Source organism: Limanda limanda, chromosome 6, assembly GCF_963576545.1.
Source record: "Limanda limanda chromosome 6, fLimLim1.1, whole genome shotgun sequence".
Lineage (NCBI taxonomy): Eukaryota > Metazoa > Chordata > Actinopteri > Pleuronectiformes > Pleuronectidae > Limanda > Limanda limanda.
In genome coordinates, this window is record NC_083641.1 from 7,918,206 (window position 1) to 7,941,619 (window position 23,414).

General features: G+C 41.2%; 1 protein-coding gene across 1 annotated transcript; it reads right to left on the minus strand.

Moving 5' to 3' along the window:
- Window positions 1-407: 407 nt before the first annotated feature.
- Window positions 408-21,846, minus strand: sacs (sacsin molecular chaperone). Its single transcript, XM_061073702.1, has 9 exons — window positions 21,824-21,846; window positions 20,502-20,652; window positions 18,254-18,344; window positions 18,091-18,176; window positions 17,328-17,439; window positions 16,919-17,065; window positions 14,475-15,960; window positions 14,159-14,250; window positions 408-11,953 (listed from the first exon to the last, which is right to left on the minus strand). The coding sequence occupies exons 1-9, from the start codon at window positions 21,844-21,846 to the stop codon at window positions 408-410; spliced, it is 13,734 nt and encodes a 4,577-aa protein (XP_060929685.1).
- Window positions 21,847-23,414: the final 1,568 nt, after the last annotated feature.

Genomic DNA, 23,414 nt, shown 5'->3' on the forward strand with positions numbered 1-23,414 from the left:
TTCCTTATCATTAGCGCAACCTTTACGTACACCCGACTGGTTTTCTTTAGCAAGAAAATATATTTTTATATATGTTTTATAAAAGATAAAGTAAAAAAAGCAGCATATTTTAATATAACTCAGTATAATTTGAAGCAAACAGATGCAGATTTTGTTGACCTATTACAGCAAATCTATAGTGTAACAGCCGAAAGGGGTATGGTAGTCACACAGTTCTTTACTATGCATGACCCACAGAACCATCATCACAGGTAGAATCTGCATATTTACCATAAGCTGCCAGCTGGATTCTTCAGTTTTTATTCTATGAGATATACATGATCTGTATTGCACACAACCAAGGGTGTCCACTGTACCACAGAGGATCAATGCATACTGTTGTTTCACTGTCTCCTTTTACAACAGTGCTATATTTTTTGCTGCACAAAGGTTTCAAGCTTTATGATAATCCGTGCGGTACATTCCATCACTCTCATCGCCACCTCTGATGTGTATCTGTCGTTGGGAATCTGGGGAAAAGGCAGGAGATCGGGGTAGCGAGTTCTGAGGCCGTCCACACCGTATCCCTCCAGGATCTGAACATCGTTGGCAAGGCCCGCTAACTGGGTGTTGTACTCTTCCACTTTCTGAGCCAGAGCAGTTGGTTTCACGTCTTTGTCTGACTTTCCTCTGACTGCATAGTCCGCAGCTATCAGTGCAAGTTTTGTGGCAAGGTAGCATTTGAAACAAACCCACTCATTAGCATTTTTATGAAGATCATTGCGAGCAGCAGAGTAGTTTGCTCTTGCTTGCCTAAGCCACCTGCGGGCTTCCACAGGGTTTCCAACTGTCTTGAAAGTTGGGGGCACGAAGAAACGATGAGAATGTGATGAACCTGCATAGTTATAATGTTCCCTGAAATGAGTCTTTTCTGACTTGTGACTTGTTGCTTCTTGGTTCCACGATGAATAAAACCTTTGATATGAGAACTTCTCTGAATGGAAGCGGGTTGATGATGTGGCGAAGGATCTCCTGGAAGCTCTGTCTGTATTTTGCTGATCGACCAAAGTCTGTTTCTCCATTCGGCTGATCTCACTCTGCAAGTGCTTGAAGACTTCAGTGGCAACGTCCAGGCTCTCAGCATTTTTGTCTGGATGCCACTTGAGATATAATCGGCGGATTATCTTCTTTCTTTCTGTTTCAGGAAGCTTCCAAGCTTGTTCAATTACTAAGGTCAATTCTTTTAGAATCTCAGGTAATGCATTAAGCTTGATCTTTTTTGGTGATTGTTTTTGAGGAGGAGGCCTGAGGTTTTCCTTGCCAGCAAAAAGAGGAGGGACCATTCGTTTACCAGTAGAACGACTGTCCGGGCTTGTAGGAGTCGATGGAGCACTGGTGTCTCGAGCATGGGAGCTTTCATCTTGTCTTGAAAATTTGTACAAGTCAAGGGAACTGACTATTTTGTATTCACTGTATCCAATGTCGATCTGGAAGCATTTACCAAGGAAAACTGAATTTTCCTCCTCTTCTCTTACTACTTCTTGAACAATGATGGCATAAGTATATGTAGGCTGGTAGGAGCCATATATGTCTCCTCCCTCTGAGTCTACAAGGTAACCCACATATTCTCCTGGATAGAATACATGCATTGGGTCCATGAGAAGTGTGTGATGTATCTCGGCTGGTATGGGTGTTCCTGGAAGGGGGAGCTCAAGTTTTGAAGGCTCTGTTGCGTCGTACTTAACACCGAGGCTGTCCAGCTTCTCTGTGATTCTGTAGATGTCATTGCAGCCCAGCATGGCAATAAGATACGATGTGTCAGAAATCAAATTGTCTGTGGCAGATTTCAATGTCATAGCCAATGCTAGGAGAAAATTGATGTCTTTGCTGTCTGAATGCTGGATGTAGAGGTGAATCACGGCTGTCCCGTACCTCTTGAGGAAGGCAAGTGTTTCACTGCGGCTGTGTGAGATGGGACTACATCCTTTCACTCTTAACGTTGTCTGGAGTTTCTCAAAACAAGATACTTTGAGTCCTTCACAGAGTGCTTTGCAGAGACGTATGGCTTTATCCTCATTCACAAGGTATGCATTGTCATTCTCATGTTTCATTATTCGGATTAGTCCTGTGATAAACTGCTCAGATGACAGCAACAGCTGAAGGCGGCCTTGAAGTGAGCAAAGAGCTCCAAACTGGCACATTTTTGGAGAATCCTCATCGAGTTGCTCCTCAAGAACGCTACTTAACAGTCTAGGCCTTAGTTTCTGTGGAAGTAGCATGATCAGCTTTGTGTGGAAGGCGTGATCTTTGCCTAGATAGCACTGGCTCATGTCCACAAGCATCTGAACTCCAACGTTACCCTGAATCCTGCTTTTAAAGTGTGGTGCATCATCAAACACTAAACTGTTGGATTTTGCTAATCTTCCATCATGGCTTGGCAAATAAAATAACAAATCTCTGAGATTCTCTAGGTCTTTGCGGATTTCCACTGGATCGTTATGGAGCGATTTAAACAATCCTGAAACAACCCTTTTCACAGTTCTCATTTCATTTGGGTCAAGCTGCTTGCCCTCTGAGTTTCTGTAAATTCGCCACAGCACTTCAACATACTGTTTGGTTGACACAACATCTTCTGTGCCAAGGAGTTTGAAGAGTTGATGAAAGGTACCAAGCTCTAGAGGCAATTTGTACAAGTAGGGTTTGAAATCAGATTCGTTGTCCAAATTGATGACAACCTCGTCAGGTTTCAGCAGTTTCCAGCCATCTTCCACCATGACAAAGGCGACCCCACGGAGCTGGAAACGGAAATCTCTTTTATCTGCATTGAGGAACTCATAGGTGGACCTTAAAACTTTGTTCCTGGTTTTCACAATTTCATCATCTGGACTGGATATGTTGCAGATGTTCTTGCAGTTGCTTATTACTTTCTCCAACGGTGGGTCAAGACTAACAGCTAACATGTTCAGCACCTGGTCAAGCTGTTCCTGTCCAGTGACAGCACTTCCTTCCTGGTCCTTTATGCTTGATGGTGTGGCTTTCTCTGGTAGAATTGGGGAGGATGTCCAAAGCAAGTGTATAATGTCCGTTTGCTTGAATTTTGGATTAACCTGGGACCCACTGAAACGAATCAGAGGAAGTGTGCTACTCATCTCTTGGTACTGCGAATGAAGCTTGATGAGTTCTTTGGGCGCTCTCTCAGGACACAGGAATGGTATCATTGAAAGCTCCTTGAGAAAAGCACCCTGGATCAGGTCTGTCCTCTCTTTGAAAATATGGTTCAAGAGAACATCGACAATGGTTTGGACTTTTTCTTTTGTCCAGCTTTCTGTCTGGGATTTTATGCTGACCTCTTTTGCAAACTGGAGAACTTGCTGTTGGGAAATTTCATGTTTGAGACCAATATTTCTCAGAAAGGTTATCCACGGAGAGAGCAACAATGTTCCATTCTTTGGTTTTGACACTTGCTCAACTTTCTTGAAAAAGTCACATGGTATGAAAGATTTTGCAGGTAGCATAACTTCAAATACCTTCACAGTCTCATCATAGAAGAACTTGGTTGGCCTGAGTCTGTTTGAGTAGTCATAGATGAATGACAGTCCCTCCAGTTTCTCAAAGAGCTCATCTTTTATCTTGCATGATTCTTCCATTGACAAAAGTGTGTCCTTCAAGTAGACAATGTGTTCAATTTTGGCATTATAGGAAAAACTCTCAAACTTTGGCAGGAGATGTTGAAGGTAGATTTCTATGTCATCAATTGGCAAACAGCCAAGAAAGCTGTACAGGTCTTTTAGCTGTGGACTGTCAGCAAGAAAGGAAAATGAGGATGTGTGGGCCCATTTGTCAATGTCTGCAGTAGGAATGCCTTTGGCAAGGATGTAGTTTGCCCCATAGCATGCAATGCTGATGTGCTTCCCACTAACTGATTTAAAGCACGGGAGGAGTTTTAGGCTCTGCACATCCTGTTGTGTGAGGTTAACTAGGTTGCAGTTGAAATACAACAGGAGAGCCTCAAAGTCCTTGTCGGTCAGGTTTGCTGCTTTGAATGCAGATGTCTGAATCATGTACTCCAAAGCTTTCAGGACACTTGATGGACTTTCAATGTTTGCTGTATGCTGTGCCAGAAATGGCATGATGGGATTCTCTTTGACACAGATTTTGTTCACTGCAAGCTGAATGCACCCTGCTTTCATTAGAGTGTGAAAGACTTTGTCATTTTGGCCATGTGGAAATATTGCAATGTTCATCAAACTAAGAGGTAAAAGCACATCATGCTCAGGGATAACTATCTTTTCTCTTGCCATGAATTTGATTCCCGGGAGCAAAGCCCAGTCTTTCAGAATCTCAAGAATTGTTTCAAAACTTGGTTTGTCTGTCTGATCCTCCTTTAGAGCAATATTCTCACTGATGAAGTTCCACACATTCTTTAGCCAAGACTCACTTGGAAAGGGGTCTCTTGACTTTACAGGGACCTTTGTTCGATACTCTCTTGGAAGAACGGACCCCAATAGGTCAGCAAAGTTGCTGATGTCAAAAATCGTTGCCGCTCCTGCCTTCAACAGTGTGTCGCTGTACCTGATGTACAATGGATTCATGAACATTTCTTTCCTTGCTGAAATTAGCTCATGATGTGATGTCAGGAACTTTGGTCTCTTGGTATCAAATACCTGAAGCATGTTGTCCATTGTTATCAACAGAGGCAATCCCTCAATTTTGACTTCATTTACTTCAATGTCTTTGAAGCAGTAGTCAAATAGGAGCTTCAGGCTATGAACTAGCTTGTAGTTGGACTGTTGGAGGCGGCAGGGGAGTTTTCCAACATGGCAAGATGTATCTGGTGATGAGAAAGTGTGGAGAAAGTTGCAGACATCTTCTGGTGTTACATAACTGACTGGTATCCCTGCATCCTCCAGGCAGGGATAGAGATTTGCCGTCTCATCACAGCTGTGAACCAGGTTGAAACCAATATCCAGAAGCAACGTTTTCAGCCTGTGCACATTTTCTGCCACAGACTTCCTCGAGGAAATATTGTACTCTGTGTTTTTCAAGTGCTGAAGCTCATCTTGTAGCAGATTGTCGAAAAAGGCTCTTCCTTTGTTTGCTGTGGATGTATTTACCCATGAAATATAAATGACAGAGTGCATGTCTGAATTGTCACTTTGTGCTGCTCGGACTACGGGAAGCAGACGCTTCAGGTCGGCATGGATACAGTTGTACACTGCTTTAACAAGGCAATACCAGTCTGACTGTATATCAAGTCTGTTGACTGGGAAGAAGAACAGATATTTCCGCAGCGTATCTTTAACAACATGAAGTGGAGTCCCTTGGAGTACGGTCATGATGGGATCAGGGCCTGGGAAGTATCTACGCTTAAGCTGAATCAGCAGCTCCACACAGGCAGGAGCTATCAGTGATGTCATCATATTATTATTCCAGTCACTCCTCACCCCAACTCCATTGTCATCTCTCCACAGGTTTCTTCTAGCAGAGTCTAGAGCAAAGTGACCATTTACATGAAATGGTAATCCAGTCTCCAGTGAAAGGGGCAGAAAGCAGAAGGCTCTGTGAGGTTTTTTGTAGTTGTGGCTTACACATGCAGCTACCCCTCCACGTGGAAACAGAGTTATGTCTTCGTTTTTATGAGCTGAGATCACACTTTTTGAGACATTTTCAATGTTAGGGAAGCCCGATCGGTTACAGATCATCCATGTAGTCAAATTTCCATCAGTGTCCTGTATGTCCATAGTGTAAGTGATCTGTTGCACAGGGATAGCAGTGAGCTGCTTCTTTTTGGTCACACTATCAATGATTGAGGCATGAAACTGTTTGCGTTTCAGACGATCACCATCTGTTATTTTGGCGGTCACAGAATAAAGGACTTTTAGTTCTCCTGATTCATTATCAATTTCACAGATGGATATTTTCTCCATGTGATTGAGGAACATCAGAAGCTCTGCACCGTCAGATTTTAGCTTATCCAAAAGGTTTTGCACCATTCTGTCTGAAGCAGGGACTGAGCTAATCTCTGAGGTTTTTGCCATATCTTTAGAGCGAATGGGGAATCTGAACATAGTGCTACGTTCTAACTTAAAATGAGTTCCTAAGTAAAGGCTTAAGACATCTGAAAACTGAGATCTGAAGTCAGAGTCCAAGTCTCTAAACATTCTTCCAGGACTCACAGATGTAGCCCCAGGTGCATACTGTGCATGAGGATCAAATATGCACAGAATGTCATTGTTTGAGATGAAGGACGGGCAGTCAGTGATGTGATAGACAGAGTTGAATCCTATTCCGTATTGACCGGTTTTGCCCGGATTAGCCTCTTTTGTTCCTCTTCCAAGATTCTGTATACCTCTGACATCCTCCTCCGTGAAAGGCTGGTTGTTATACACACAGAGTGCAGGGCCTTGCATCCGGATCCATTTATCATCGAATATTCTTTCTGTGGGGTGTGTCCTCGGATCAAACACAAAGTAAATTTCAGTAGCTTTGGCATCATCTGCATTTTGAAGCAGCTCTTTTAGCATTTCTTTTTCTGATGGGTAGGCATTGAGAATGCTTTTAATTCTGCCTGTGAGTTTTTCTTTCTGTCCAAACTCACTACCAAGTGGAGAGAAACAGACATTGGAAGCATACCTCTCCAAGGCTTTGTGACGTTTAGGGACTGCCCCTAGCTTCACAGCAACCTCTCTTGGAATATCCCCGTGACAGTATTTCACAGAAGAGTCTCTGACTTTGATCCAAGGGCAGTCATTGTAGCATAGCGATTTTGATTGCTGTAATGTCAGATTGGAGTCAGGTAACATGATCCCACCATGATTTGCTTGGCAGTATTCTTGGTTCTTGTCTCGTATCAAGCTCCATATCCCTTCACTTATTATCCTGCGACACAACTGGAAGTTATCCTCAGTGAGTGTCTTTCGGCCACATTCCCGCTTCACACTTTCAAGAACTGCTGAGAAATCCTCAACTGCAAAATTTGGCTGAACCCCAACATTTTCAAATAGCTCACGACAGCTGTTTCTGTATTTGTTTGGGAGCTGATAAAGATGTGGGGCTGCATCAAAATTCAGGTGGAATGCAACTTTGGAGGGATTGACATATGTGTTCTCCACCAGGATGGAGTTGAAGGCTTTCAGTTCCTCTGTTATTTGGCCTTTTGCATTCTCATCCTGTAGCATTTCTTCATGTAGATACTTATAACAAGCATTTGTTATGTTTTCCTGATACAGTGTGACACCGTCAAATGATTGAGACAGTTTCTTGAGCTGACTGATGACCAATCCAATTGATGGTTTTCTTATTAGACAGAGACAGTCTTTTACAGCCAATGACATTGCACCACAGCCTTTGAAAGATGGAGAATTCTCATTGAGGATTGGCTTCATCAAACACACTGTGTCCTGATGTTCAGTTGTGAAGAGTTCTCCAGCAGAGAACATTGTTGTTGGAGAAAAGTCATTCCCATGCCATGGTAGTGAGAACCCTGCAGGTCTTGTCAGAAATGGAAGGAACTTGATGTCCTGTAGCTTTTCTAAGAGCTCAGCTGCTGGTGTATCTCTCATCTTTAGTTTCTCATCAATTAGACTGAGTAGGATACTGCTACGGAAGCATGCAGCTGCATGATCACTTTCATTAAGATGGATTACAGATTGAGCTCGTTCCATCAGGTCTTCCCAGCACAGATCATCCTTTACCATACCTAATTGCACTAGCTTCACTAAACATACAGGGTTTAGGTAGTCTTTAGAAGTCCCTTCAGGAAATCTTCCATCGTCTTTGCTGTAGAGTTTAGCAACTCTTCCCTCTGGGTGAATTAGTCTGGAAGGCAAAACCAGTTCCTTATCGGGGCCAGAGCATGGAATACAAGGAGTAACACGGAGGATTGATGCAAAATCTTCCAGTTTCTCATTCAAGACATAATGCATCAGGGGATCTCGTAGCTCTCTCTCAATTTCCTGGATGTGAGGGAAAAAGACATCTGAAAAGAACTGCTTCTCTGTCAGGGTGTTTTCAATCAACTTGCCCTTACATCCAGCATCATCGAAACCCTCCTTCACCCAGTCAGGTAGCTCAACAGCACAGAGGTTTTGTGAGCCACTTTTCTTGAGATATTTCAGGAATATCTTGAAGGCAGCAGGACCAATGTCTGGTCTACAGAGTAAAGCATCATCAAGAAATCGAACGTATTTGATTGACACCCAAGTGTTTCCATCTGAGAAAACCTTTGCATGCTCACTATCACCTCCTTTGGCTATTTCTTGGTAGACACCCTGGCTGATCAGTGTGAAGTCATCATGCACCTGACTTGGATCTGGCCATGCTGCGTAATAGCTATAGTTGAGCAGTTCTCCACTTTCAGCCATTGAACGTAGCATTGTGAGTGCTGCTAAATAGGCCTGGACAATGACATGTCTCATGAACACAGAATTCCATCGTCCTTTGGTGTCGGTCTTCCAGATCTCTTTGCGGTTAGAAGTCACAGCGAAGCAGCCATTAATATGGATTGGAAGGCCTGTTTTGATTCTGAGGGGTAAGTAACAAAACACCTCTCCAATTGGTGTAGCATTTGTTTTTACTGTCCATTTGCGATTCTCTTCCTCTGACAACAGAACAGCCACACCTCCACAAGGCACTAGTCCAAGTCTTTTTCCACTATCACTGAGGGAAAACTTGAGTGCTTCAGTTACATCCATGCATGAGCAAATGAGCCAGTTAGTGACCTCGACTGCCTTTTGGGGCATTTCATCTGTGAGTCTTCTTGTCTGTCCCCCTTTAGCAGCCATCTCAAAGTACTGGTTAGGATCTTCCTCTGAACCTCTGAACAGTGGGGATTGCAGGTCGACAATGCGTTTGAACACATTGTGAAACTCCTCCACCATAATGCGTATGATGCAGCCAGACTTAGGAACATCAGCGGGTACCTTGTTAGTGCTTGCTACTTTCTTCATAAGCTTTGCTGCAGATTTAAGGATACTTAGGGGTCCATATGAGGCTTTGCATGACCACACACTTTTGTTGATGGTCACAACATCTTGTGCTCCAGCTGGATTTGGTTCTTCATATTTCAGGTATTTCAAGACCATACTTCCAACATGCTGCGTGAACAGGATGAACCGATGGCCGCATATGCTGAACTCATCAACCAGGGAATAGATGTCTGTGGTGTTGTAGTACAGAGTGCTGATTTCACTTACAGAGGATTCCTGCTCTGTTCTGAATGGAAGTCTGAACAGTGTACCATTGTATATGTATGGGGAGTCCTGAGCTAGAGGAAGCTGGCAGTTGAAGACATTAATGAAAGGTTTGAACTGATTAGGAAATTTTCTCAGCCTTTTCTGCTGTTTGCTCCAGTTGATTTTGATCCCTGGATTAGACCTATCTCTGATGTGCTTGCTGATGTGATTGATGTTTGGATCGAACATGATCATGAACTCTCTGCTGATGATGATGGGGATGTCAGTGATGTGATAAACTGAGTTGAAACCCAAGCCAAACTTGCCAACTTTGTCTGCTTCACATCTCTTTACTGATCCACCTAACCTTGTGATATTCAGAAAGTCTGTGTCTGAAAATAAAGAGTTGTTGAAAGACCACAAAGAGGGCCCATGACAAACAATCATGCCAGGGTCAAGGAGATTCTCTCGGATGTCAGAGTTTTTTCTCATGTCAATGAGGAAACTGCACTCTGTTGCACTTGCATCATCAGCATTCTGGAGGAGCTCTTTAAAAATGTCTGCTACAGAGGGATATTCCTCCAGGATGTTCTTTATTCTTACTGTTAGAGGTTCTTGTTGGCCTGATTGTTCAAAGCCAAGGTTCTCTGGGTTTATCAGCCTTGTGCTCAAACATGGCACCTTCAGCCACTCTGCCGTTTTCATTGGGATATCATCGTGGACTAATATAATTGGCTCTGATGCATCCTCAAGTAAGTCATTCAAATCGTCAACCTTGATGTCACAGTAGGTGCATTCGTGAATGAGCTTCATGGCCAATTTACTTGGGTCCTTGTAACAAAGAATTGGGACATGCATGTTAGTATCTACAGGTATCTGATTGTTGTACAGCCATCTCAGGATGTTGATCAAAAGTAGGATATCATGTTTGCTTTCCTCCTTGGTAATCTCTCCTTCACATCTTTGTTGAATGGTGCAGATGACTTCAAACACATGGCTTGGGACAACCTCTTCAACCGACCCACAAAACTTGAAAAGCTTGTGAAACTTTCGGATTGTCTTTGGCAGGGAGTACAGGTAAGGTTGCAAGTCTAGATCGGGGAGAGGTTTAAGGACCGTGTGGCCAGGTGATGAGAATGCCTTCCCTGTCCACACCCAATCAAAAGGCAGTGATTTCATAGCTTCTCTTGCATCCTCAAGATGAGCCTGCATAAAGGCATAAATCTCAAACAAGATCTGCTGAAACTGATACCAATCCTCTGTGGTGAAGGCTTGGGATTTATGCCAGTCATTCACTGCTTTCAGGTGTTGCAATACCTGATCTACCTGTGGCTCAACAGTTAGTTTCAGTGCTTTCTTCATACCTGCAGATGTGTGTTCAACCACTGCTACTGAAGATCCCACAAGCACTGCATGGGATATGTCACACATCTCTGACAAAGAGCAGATATTGAGAGTATCTCCAACCCAGGCGAGGGATTTAGGGTAAGTCAGAGGTCTTTCCTTGCAGACAGGTACCCATTTCCATTTTAGTAATGATTTCTGAGCATCAGCTGATTTTACCAGCTTGGTTTGTCTGTTTAGTATCTGCAGGAGTGTTTTTGCCTTTTTGATTACGAAATCCCACTCTGGTTCATCCTTGCTTTGTAACTCCTCTATCTTCTTTGCCACGTGGAGTACGTCTTTTTCACTGAGCTGCACTTCATTTCTTAGTCCCAGTTGTCGGAGTGAATGAAGAAGATCAGGGGAGGATGTGAATGTAGTTGTGGGAAACCTGGTTTCCTCTTCCATGTAGAACAGATTTTGTAGAATTTCGAGTTCAGGATCAAAAAGATCAGAGGCTTTGACTGAATTTCCACAAGGTAGCTGAATGAATTTAAGAGCAGAGAGCCATCCAATCACAAATGAATTTTCATTCTTTAAAAATGCCAGATTTTTAAGTGCCCAAAGCATGATTTGACATATCTCATCGGTTGTGTAGAAGCCCTTCTCAAGATCCTGAATAATAAATCTCAAACATTCTGTTGTTTTCACCTGTTCCACATTTAGCATCTTGATGAGGCGAATTGATTCTTCATCACAGCATCCCACCAGATTGACAGATAATTTCACATCTGGTGGGTACTTGGCTCTGTGATGCAAAGCTCTAGCTCCTCTCAGTGATGTAAATGCTGAGGTGCCTTCAGAGCGGGTCCCCACTTTCTCAAAGATGGAAAGTTCAAGCAGGGTATGTTTTTCCTTCTCTGTAATGTCAGACAGCCCTGCAAGAAAGTTTCTCAGTGCAATCTTCTCATCCACCGAGAAAGAAACGACTAGGCTGGATAATCGCTGTGTTGCCATTCTGTTCATTATTTGTAAGAGCACACTAGGAGAGGAAGGATGGATGTACCTCTTTAGCTGAGGGTGCTGCAAGCTTGAATCCAGCTTTTTTATCACTACTCCTCCAAGCCTTTCCATAATGTCAATAAGGTTTTCAGGAAGCGCTGCCTCTTTCTCATCCACAAGGATTATGGGGGATGGAGTTTTGAGACGTAGAAGCTTAACCGTGTCCATCTTTTCCTCAAGTGGCACACATGGGATCAAAGGCATGTCTTCGAAGGTACTTAGGTCATCAGCAAAATGTATGTAGAGATGCTTCCAGATTATCTTCAGCCAGGAAACTGTAGGATGCTTCAACTCTCTGTTTCCAGGTTCCCATGTGACAATGAAGTCTCTCGTTGGCCAGGCTGTTGACAGGATCTCCTTGATAAGTCGAGCTGATCGTTCAGGATTCAGCACCTGTAGCTGACTGCAGGCTCTTCCTGTTTAAATAACAAGGAAAAGTTAAAGTCATGTAATTTTCCTTAGTTATTTTTTATGTAGAAGTTACTAGATGCTATCTTTGAAAGTTCACGCTGGAGTTTTATCGATATTGCATGATGCAGCAACTACAGAGGTCAAGTCTCTATCAGGTAAAATGTCTTTCACAATTAGCATTAGGATGATAGTTTAATTTTGTTCATGCACTTGACCCATTTTCACGTAATTAGGTACATTATAACAATCAGCCACGCAATGGATGTTTGACAGTTCCCCTTTTCAGAAATAAATAAATAAATACATCTAAATGGAAAACTGTCTAGGCTGTAATTGGTCTTATATTTGCTTTCATTTCAAAACAGATGTTTTTTGGAAAAATTAGTAGTCGTAATCAACATTTAGACTTACAGCCAAACTGCAGCACAAATTGCTGATAGAATACCATGCAAACACACTTGGATAAACCATATTGTGCACACACAACCATACAGTTTGTTACATTTGCACAAACATATGTTTAGCCTTTGCAGGGGACACCATTTTTGAAAGACACAGCAAGTAGTAAAGTGCACCATGAAACCTTTATTATATAAGTCCAAATGATGGTGAGTTAACAGGTTTCATTTATAGGTTGTAATTATACCAAATCCAACATGTGAGTTGTTGTTTTGTTACTTATGCCTGTGAGAGTTATCTGACTGTAGTAACCATGGTGCTCTTTCACAGCAATGTATTAGTTTTAGAGCCTGACTGATTATTTTAATTGGCTGATTAAAAAATCTGTCCTATATGAGCCTTTCACAGACATATCAGGATCAGAGTTTATATTTACTCATGTGCGTCGATATGAAAACTTTTTCTCACAGAATTTTCCTTTCAGAAAGATTGTGTTTATAAAAATTGTGTTTATTTTCTTTATTCAAGTTCTATATATTTAGTTGCATAAGGGTTTTCTTTTAATTCATACTTGTTTATAACTAAGTTAATTGTTTGACTGTAAAATATCAAGTATTAGTTAACTTTCTTTGTCATAATCATTGCCATTTTTTATTACATGTTATATATATCAATATATAACTTTTATATGATGTGATTTTCTGGATTTTTTTTTGTTGATATTCTGTCTCTCACTGTTACAATAAACCTACCATTACTATTACAGACTGTAAATTTCTTTGTCGTGGGCAAACTTAAAAAATATCGCCTAGGGATCAAATTATTATTTCCTTCACTGTATATATATCAGCCAGAATATCGACGTATTGAAAATGTTTGACTCTCTCATATCGGTATTGGCATCAGTCAGGCTCTAAAGAGTTTAAGTAAATAGAAAAATAATCGATATCTAACACATTTTCAAATACCTACCTGAAAACCCCCAAAGATACTGTTGCACTGTAATTCAAATGACAAATTTTAGAAACCTGAAATTAACTTTACCTTGTTTTTCTATCTTATTTGTATTTAGAAAATGCCATTTTCCACGGCTTATATTTTTACTTATATTACAATCAGTAAAACACAACATAAATTATGTAGTAATTGGAAAATATATGTGGGTTGTGGTGCTCTAACATCATTAGCAGTGGTAGGCCCGCTGCGGAGACTAGAATACAGATTTCTAATGGATGCTAATGAAAGTTGAACTGCTGCAGACACTGCAGAGTGGCAATGCAACAAACACATTCAACAATTAGATGAAAATGTATATCAAATGCAGGGCTTCACAAAAAATCTGACAGGAATATTTGTTCCAAATTGTTATGCTACATTACAATATTGTCTGTGGCTTAGATTATGGTTTCAGATGACAGTTATGTTACTCAGCATATTTCCTCTGTTTGGCTCACAACCATCTTATCATAATCATGGCTGCTTGTGCAGTGAGGGCAGTCAGGTTCTGATCTTGTGTATCGAGATGAAACATGTGGCACAAAAACAGGTCTTCCATGAAATAGCATGCTCACGCTCTCCTTTCTAAATGATCAGCAGTGTACCAGATTTAATGCCCTGCTGGCACTGCAGGAGTAAGATGACCCAGCACTACTATAATATGGCTGAACAAATATAACCCCACATGCCCCACATAAGTTATCACGTGGACTGAGGACTTTTCAGTTTCAGTTTTAATTCTGTCAGAAGTCATACATGTTACAGCCAACTATAAATCATACTTTGTATAGATTTCATGTAAATGTGGGTGTTACCTCTGGTTTTGGCTGCTTTCTTCAAACTGACCATTATTGAAGGTTTAATGTTCTCCAATATGAACCGACCTTCCAGTCCAGGATACAGAACCCTTGGGACAAATAAAACCATCAACAATGATTTAACGTAAAAGACACAGTAATCATAATACTGAAAATACAATCAACTGTAGTCTAAATTAATGTTCAAAATCATCTAGGCTGCTGTACCTGTCCCTAAGTGGAAACCATTGTGCATGAAATACAATTATTTCATACTACTTTCATAATTAATAATTATTCAAGGGTAAAAGGAAAATCTAAATATAATCTCTACCTGGGGTATTCTTCAGATGCAATGTAAACGACATCCTTATCCGTGACAGAAGATGAAAATGTTGTAAAAGTCTCATCTTGCCGTGGTAGGAGTTCCAGTCCGATTAGATCACTGTAATTAGAATCACTAAGCACGAACTCCAGCAGCAGCAGCTTGTCCTGTGAAGGACCTTTGTGTTTGTACTTCCTGATCACCTGCCGCAACAAAGATGGGGTAACCTTCCTCACGTCGGTTGACTCATCCATGTGGGCAGCCAAGACAGAGTCCACGGCAGCTGGCACTTTTGCCACCTGCATTCCTGAGCTTTGGAGGTACTTGATCACAGTCTCTGAAATGTCCTCATCTGTGTCCAACTCTGAGAACACAGTCTGGTCAACCCGGATCCAGCTCTCACTGAGGGAATAGATGACTTCCTGCTGCAGCAAGTCATGGAACAGTGGCTGTAGAATAGGTTTCCAGCGGGACTTGACCTGCTTAAGGTCCGGCCATGCCTCGTAGGTCCCTGTGGGGGTCAATGGAAAATCTTGGTCCTTTTTTGTCTGTACCCTTTTGATAGTCTCTGTGATGAGTGTGAAGTAAGCCTTTGGGATGACAGTGATTATAAGCAGCTCATTCCACAGAGCAGCTGGATCCCTCCACTGGTCCACCTCCCGCCACTTGATACTCCTACGGTTGTCTGTGAGACCGAAGAAGCCACTGACATGAACTGGAAGCCCTGTCTCACTCTCCTCCCCAGGGGGAAGAGGAAGGAAACAAAAAGCCCGTCCTGAGAAACCAGATGTGGCACCTTTGTCCTCTCTGTTTATCAGAGTAAGAGGCAGGGCAATTCCAATGGTGGGCATGAACTTCAAATCATCTGCCAGAGAGTCCAGCTCAGCACACATTCCTCTCCCCCCTACTCCATTACAAACCAGCCAAGTCGTTCTGTGAGTCTCTTTAGCTGTTTCATCCTGAGTCTCGATGTTGACCTGGTAAGTGACACATGTGATGGTGGAATTGGGCACACCGTTATTGTAGCTGTCTATTGCCTGACCCAGAGTCTTAAGTGCGTTTGGTCTCTCTAACTTATCATCAGTATTTTCTGAGGCCGTAACCTGAAACAACATGCGTTCTGTACCGTCGGATTCACGCACATGCAGCGAGATCCTCTGAACGCTTTTGAGGAAGAGGACCACTGTGTCTGCATCTGCTTTGAAAGACTCAAAGAGCTCTAAAATCTTTTCTTTGTTGTAAATGTTACCACTGAGCTGGGAGGGCTTCATGCGGAGCGGGAAGCGAAAAAGTGTTCCGGGTAAGCTGCCGTCCTGAATGGTTTTCTCGGAGCTCCCAAACATCCCAGTGTAGGGAGCAAACTGGTCAGCCAGCTCTGTGATCTCCTTAATGTCCGTCTTCAGGTTCCAACACTGTCCAGACTCGTTCACTCCAAACAGAGTCTGATGAGGATCCAGCATGGCAATCTGGTCTCCACTGAATATACTGGGAGCATCTAAAATATTGAGAGGAAAAACACAAAACTATGAATAAATATACACAAACATTGATCAGCTGCCCAGTACAACTAAAGCCTGACCCAATTATCACTGTGTAACTCTACTGATGACAGTTAAGGTTGCTCAAAGGTAAGATAGGGTAGTTTTAATTAACAAGTAATAAATGAAAAGTTTAAAAAGATTTACTACCTCAAATTCAATTTTATTCATCCATTTGGTTTTTTTTAGTTTTTTTTTTAACAAATTTAGATGTTTCATGTTTTAAATTAACATTACAAAAGCAACAATTACCACCTTGTGGTTGTAAGCCTCCACCGACTGGTCAAGTTGCAGTCACAACATCCATCTACCTTTTTTTGCAACAAATATGAAGTCAGAGCTAACCATCGACCTTTTGGAGGTAAAATATCATCACTTTACAATTTTAATATTCATTTGTGTGAAATTTGATCTCATTATGCGTTATGGTCAAAAATATGTTGTGTCAGTTCAACAAGACTGGAGTTCCCTCCTTTCCTGATATATATATCCTCACAAGAATAAAATGGAAAGAAGGTCACAGTGGCCTTTGATCCCTAAACCTAGCTGTGAACATTTGAGCCAAATTTGAAGAAATTCCCTCAAGGGTGTTCCTGACATATCCACTCTAGCCACAGCTGTTGCCAGCGCAGAGACACAAAAAGGTTTTTTTCTACTAATTACTTGCTTTTGAATGTCATATAGTGATTGTATACCAGGGTTTCACAACAAAAATTGTGTTTTAAGGATCTGAAGAATTTTCTGTGATTTGATTCTTATGTACAGAGCAAATTTAAAACATTTCAAGCAGACATTGGAAGTTACACAGATAAAAAAATGTCTGCAGAATACTCTGATTCCACATAAGAGAGTAGGTTGTACTGCAAGTAATCATTTAGAAATTATTAATAGCAGATGAAGACAACAGTTTCAAACCTGTAATGTGATACACAGAGTTGAATCCAATCCCAAACCGTCCCACTTTCAAAGGATCCTCTCTCTTCCTGCTTCTCGCAATCTCCTGAATCCCATTCCAGTCTTCCACAGTGAAAATAGCATCATTGTAGACATACAGTGCTGATGCTGCAATCAGATCAGAACAAACAAGTTAAAACCAAACAAAAATGCATTATCGGGAAATGAACAATAATTTAGTAAAGTCAATAATCCACTATGTTAATAAGACAGGGAGCTCAGAGCAGAGCATCAGCTACAGAGCAGCTGCTTCATGACACTTAAGCAGGACAGACATCTGCCAACACAAAAGCTTGAACGTATGCTCACCATTTAAAGCATGGTGTTACCGAGTTATCCTGGTGTGCTAAAATAGTCACTGTCTACTAACCTTGATGCTGTGCCATGTCAGGTGACCACAGCGACTCCACTCCATACTCTGTCTCATCGTACATGAACTTGACTTCTGTGGCTCCAGCATCTTCAGCATTTTGAATCAACTCCTTCAAAATTAAACAGAGCAAATACTTGCATTTATGAAGATAGGGCTTCTACAGTGAAAGTGCACAATAATGTTAGTATAATTGATGGATGCTTTTATCTAGAAAGCTTCACAGTGAAATTAGATCATGATTAGAAGAGATGGCCCAAGTGATACCGCAACTCTTTACCCACGCAATGTTGCTACCATGAAGGGTAATAGCTGGTGTAATTACAGCCAAAATAAAGCTATTCTCTTATTTTTTGAACAAGCTTGAGATTCTTTCTAATTTCAAATCACACGACACTATTGTATGTTATTGCCTGAGCGTAGCCCTCCCGAGATAACTTCCAAATTAATCTGCGTCTCTTCGGTGAGCTCACATAAATCAAAACAGGACATAGAGAATTAAGGATGAAAGCTAGACCACATTGTTCTTGTTTGTGCTTATTATACCAATGACTAATAGCCTGAGAATCTTTAGAATCTTTAGAATAGAAGCCACAAGTTATATGTAACTATATTCCACCAGTGTGGGGTTAAATAGGTTTAATCCCTAAATTATTTTTTATATAATACTGACCTTATATGGAAAATAAAAAGACATTGATCATGAATTAACTTTTTGGGATTCTAAATATAATTTAATCAGCAAAGTGTCTTCGACCCTTACCTTCAGAATCTGTCCACCTTCGGGATACCTCCTCAGGATATCTTTCAAGAATTCGACTAGTGGTGGTGTAGTTTGTCCAAACCTCCCTGCAAAATCAGAGACAGGTAAGCTTCATTGTTGCAAGAGCTGGTTTATTGCAGAGATGTAGTTATTTTATTCATACCTCCCCCTTTAAGGCCTCCTCCCTCAAGTGTGATAGATACTTCTGGGATTCCTGGGGGCACCAGGGTCCCGATCTGCACACTGTCATCCAGCTAGAATGGGTTGATAATGAGAATGAGAGAGCATTTTAGAGAATAGCTTATATGGAAAAACTGTATAGAAATCTCCTCAAATAACAACATAAATCAAGTACAGTTAATAAAATAAAAGAACTGGTTTTAAGAGACAATAAATAAGTTCATGTGAAGAAAATGCTGTGAATTTTGTGTTTTATTACTCAATACACACAAAAAACTTTTTTAAAAGCCCACTAGAAGTGACTGTCATTTTTGCACATCGGCACGCTATCTGGCAAACCTGCAGCCATCTTCCTCATCACTGCACAGTGCAATTATCAATATTCCATATGGGAGAATAGAAAGGGCTCATACAGGAAATATACAGTTATATATATATACAGTGATAGAGTTCATCACACTAAAGAGTGTGACGCAGTGTGGTTTCCAAAACCAGGATACCAAAATCAGACAAAAAATGGTGAAATTATATAAGGGTTACATTTTTTACACTGCATATGCGTTTAATTTGGGAAGACATCAGGCTCGGGTCTGGTTCAGACCCAAAAAACAGAAGGGTAATGCCTGTCAGGTTTGAGGCAAGTTTGGAGTTGTTTTAAGTTTAAGCTGCACTTAAGATCCTTCTAATAAAGAGTGTTTTCTCCTAACAAGAATGTATGTGCAGCAGTACTATAACTTAAAGTATTTTTCCTCAACTTGGCTTCGAGGCCGAATGTTTTACTGCATTTGAGGGCACCCACCAATCAATGAATCATGCTTGTGAAACTCATAGAGAAGCTAAACTTGCCTCTCAGTTTCTCCTAAAAAGCATACCACTCCTCCGCTACAGTGTCTGGCTCAGTGCCTTATCAGACTGCTGCACAGTAACATTGCATCAGGCATTACAGGAATACAATGTGAAATCTAAATTTATATTTAAGAGGAACAAAGGTAAATCTGTGTCTTCATTTTTTACAGGAAACATTTCACATGTGGAACCTGACCTTGTAGTGTATGTTCTTTTCATTTGTAGGTGTAGCTTGCAGCTAATTTTTGCATATGAGATCAGGGGGCTGCCAAGCACTGACCACCACCTGGTGCTGTCCATCAGCCAAGCCCCAAGTCATGGGGTCAAATCCAGTCATGTTAGCCCATACACTGACACAGTCACTGACACAGCCATCACAAACTACTGAATACTACGGTCAAACTACCAAACAAGAATCCTACAGTTATTCATCTACCATAGAACAACCAATTTATAACTTAATTTATCTAACTAAAGTCCCTCAGTAAACTATAGAATTGTAAAACAGTGTGATTATGAAGTGCCTTTCATGTTGTCTAGTGAGAGTCAGAATGTTCAACTGCAAACATCCTTAGCTGATATTGGATAACGCTGCATGGGTGGGCGGGTAGGTTGGCAGGTAGGTCACTAAGTAAGTAGAAACATAGCCATAAACTAATTAGCCATAAAATCAAAAACAGATTTAATTAATTCCTCATAAAGATGATAAAATGATCCCTAGAAGGGAGGCTCACAGTACTTCTCACAGTGCGGGCACTGTTATCAGTTTAAGTGAATGTCACCATTGACATTATTCATCCTGCAGTTATGGCACAGGGTCATTAAAACAAGCTTCCTCTCTGCTTCTGCTGCTGTGGCAATTATCCACCTTCAAACCAGTAGAAATAAACTAAACTAAACTAAAAATGAACCCAACAAGTATTGAACACTGAGAAACCAAGAAAAACACACTGAATATTATGTTTATAATTGACAGTAAAAATAATAAACCTGTGCAATACAACAGATAAACAAATATAACGATTTAGAGGATTTACAGAACTGGCTTTATAGATCCTTAAATATGTAAGCGTTTAACAGAAAGAGTACATAGTCATATTTAAACCAGACTTCCTGCATTTTGAAACTGTTTTGAACAAGAGAGGTTCAGTTATGAAATTTTAACACCAATTTACTGCTTTTTCTAAGATCTTATTCCAGTAGCTACAGTGCCTGTCCCGTACATGTGAATCCAAAGTGACACACAGTAGTCACACAGTATGAATACAATGAACAGATGAAACATCTATACATAAATCTTACCTAGAAAGTGCTAAATCTTTACATTTTGTATATTTCAATCCTACTTTTACCCTGCTGTTACTAACAAACAAACAAACACTCACCACTCTCCCATTGTGGGTCAGTCGCTGCTCTTTAACCGGGAGATTTGTCTCCTCGTAGAGCAACTGTTTGACTTCTTGAACAGATGTGAGGGGGGAGACCTGGTAGGACCTCAGGCCAATGCACTCATGACGGACTGTCACCCGTGGCAACCTAAAAAGTGGGTTTAAGATTAACAAAGATCAACAAATTAAACTATTATGAGAAACATGTCTTCATAAGTTGTTGAAGACTTTGGCCTATACTTCTGATAATAAGTTATGACTTCTTTAACATATATTAAAGGATTAAGGGTGACAGTAATATATATATGTACTATCAACCTAAATCCTTTACTTTCCATTGTGGAACATTCCTCTCAAAGTGTGCTGACAAGCGACATAGTTGCTGTGATTTAATAGGCATCACAAGTCCTGATTAAATTGATTATTGATCACGGATTAGGTTGAGGTGAAACATGAGAATGGACAACTCACGAGGTCAACCTATTAATGGTCCATTAGTAGCAGTGAGTAATCTGTATTAATGTTTAATTTGATTTTCAGTATACTCTGTTTAAAGCCTTTAGCCTTACTTCACTGAAGTGCTGCAACCAATCTATCAATCAATCAAACAAATGTAAATTTTTCACGGCCTGAAATGACAAATCACAATTGACCTCATAAGGCTTAAGAGCAATCGATGTCATGTGTTACTCAGCACATCAAGGGGTGCATAATGGAGGGTGACGCATTATCTTTAAAATCTAAAACGAAAAAACGCTTTAAGATGTTGTAACAGCGATGAAAGACTAGCTCACTGATCCCTTCCTCGAGAGAGATGTGCTGTTTCCCATCAGTGGATTGACCATCTCAGTCACTTTATTGCTGGTTAGCTCTGCCTCCGTGGTCATTCCATTACTACCGCACTGTAGAAATGTACTGCACTGCTATTTAAGGGAACGACATATGTGTTTAACTTATGTAAAGCAAACCTGTAAGTTAGCATGTCAGCGCCTTAGCAGCGATAAAGCAAAACATCCCTGCTTATTCAGCATCAGAGGACTGCATGCAGCCTGGGTCCACAGTGGTGCAGGCAGTGGGGGCTGGGGTGGGTGTGACAGCCTGCACAGAATGGTTTGAAGAGCCAAAGCCCCTCAGACCACATTAAGCCAAGTCCAGGACAATACATGACAGTGCAATATCCAGAATGGGAAATGCTGTTGTCCCTGTTTCCTCCCTGTAGTGAGGCTGGTCATCACAGTGCTGCAGGACCGGTTGGGCCTTTGAGCTGCTAACACTCACAATGCTGCAGGGTTTTATTTCAAAGCACACAGGAAACTCACCACGGGTCTGGACAGGTGGCCATGTCGTTGCGATTATGTGTCCGAGAACAGGCACATGTCACCGGACTATCTCTGGCATCGGGCGCAGGGATACTCCATCCGGGAAACGGCTGTGGCGAACAAGAAAACCGTTACTTACATAAAAAGAACCCACGTGTCTACTCGGTTTGACTGTGTAGTAAACAGATACACACCCTTGAATAAAAGACACATAATGAAACATTAAACCAACGTGTTGGAATGGGAGGGAGGTTTGTTTTGACCGTGTGCCGGTGCCGCGTGGTTTGTTCAGCCTCTTTAGTTTAAGAGACAAACCGCACTCACCCGAGTCGCTCCGGTGCGCTCCGGTAGCGGTCCCCTCCCGAAGACGACTCATTTCAACACACGTTATTGTTCCAACAACAACAACAACCACAACAATGGCGAGAGACACGACTGTTTCGATCCAACAACATCCCGTCTCCTTCAAAGGCGATGTTCTAAGAATAATGAATTACACAGAGAGCTGCGGCTGAGGACACGGAGCGAGAGGGTTCACTCCGCGCACACTTCCGCGTCGTCTTAAATCCGCACAGCGCTCTCAGTTCACTGTTGTCCCGGTTGGTCCACTGAAACTAAGGAAGATAAGTTCTCTTTAAGAGGCTTTATTCGTGTTTTACAACCCTCTGCCACGCTGCAATAATAATATGGACCAATTTGTCTAGCTGTATGTTAATGCTGTAGTGATATCTGCACACTAATGTACACATGGGTCCATCTTCTGTGCCATCTTTTGGGTTAGGAGAAAGGTTTGAGGTTAGAGAAATGGTCTGATTCAATATCTCACCCTGACACACAGACTGACCTCATGATCAAACTACCTCTGCTTTTCTTGATGTACAGGTGACTGGTGTGACATCACACATTGCAAATAACACTGAACTTTACAGCAGGATTTAAACAGGGAAGAGCTGTTGTTGCTTTTTGATATCATAGGCACATTAGACAATGATGTCAGGCAGGCTCCAAAGTTGTTCTCATTGTTAACAAGTTCTACGCACGCCTGTCAAATGTTGTAATCGCACGAAGAAGCTGTGCACTTGCAATAAATGTTAAAATAAATGTTAAAATAATGCTAAAATAAAGGTTATTATAGCGGTTTTATTTTTACGACATGTTATGGAAATGTGCCACCTTTCTCTAAATCTGTACCCCGTCCTATCCCCCTCTAGACCCCTGCTGTTAAAGTCACACTGGTCTACAGAGACTGAAAAATCACCTACCTCTCATTCTGTCCATTTCTACTGGCCCAGTTTTCCGGAAGTAAAGCTATCAATATTTATCCATTGACAATGATAGGTCAGTGGCAGCTTGAGCACTTCCAATGGCATCAAACCATCAGTTCAGACAATAAGCATCTCTACTGAAAAGAGTCCAGATTGAATAGATTCATTATTATTAGAATAGTTATTATTATTAGTAGTAGTTTATGTTTTTATCCAATTTTATTGACTCCTTTTTTAATGTTTAATTGTTATTGTAGCATACGTAGTCATTGTCAGAATTTTTAATTTGCTTTGTCTATTCCTAGTCACTTTTAATTGCACTAACC

Excerpts from the sequence above, each read along its gene's own strand:
- sacs (XM_061073702.1), bottom strand. The coding sequence starts at position 21,846 with ATGGCCACCTGTCCAGACCCGTG. Across the intron at positions 20,653-21,823 it reads GCCACCTGTCCAGACCCGTG|GTTGCCACGGGTGACAGTCC; the intron begins GTGAGTTTCCTG and ends CCCACTTTTTAG. Across the intron at positions 18,177-18,253 it reads AGGAGGCCTTAAAGGGGGAG|GGAGGTTTGGACAAACTACA; the intron begins GTATGAATAAAA and ends CTGATTTTGCAG.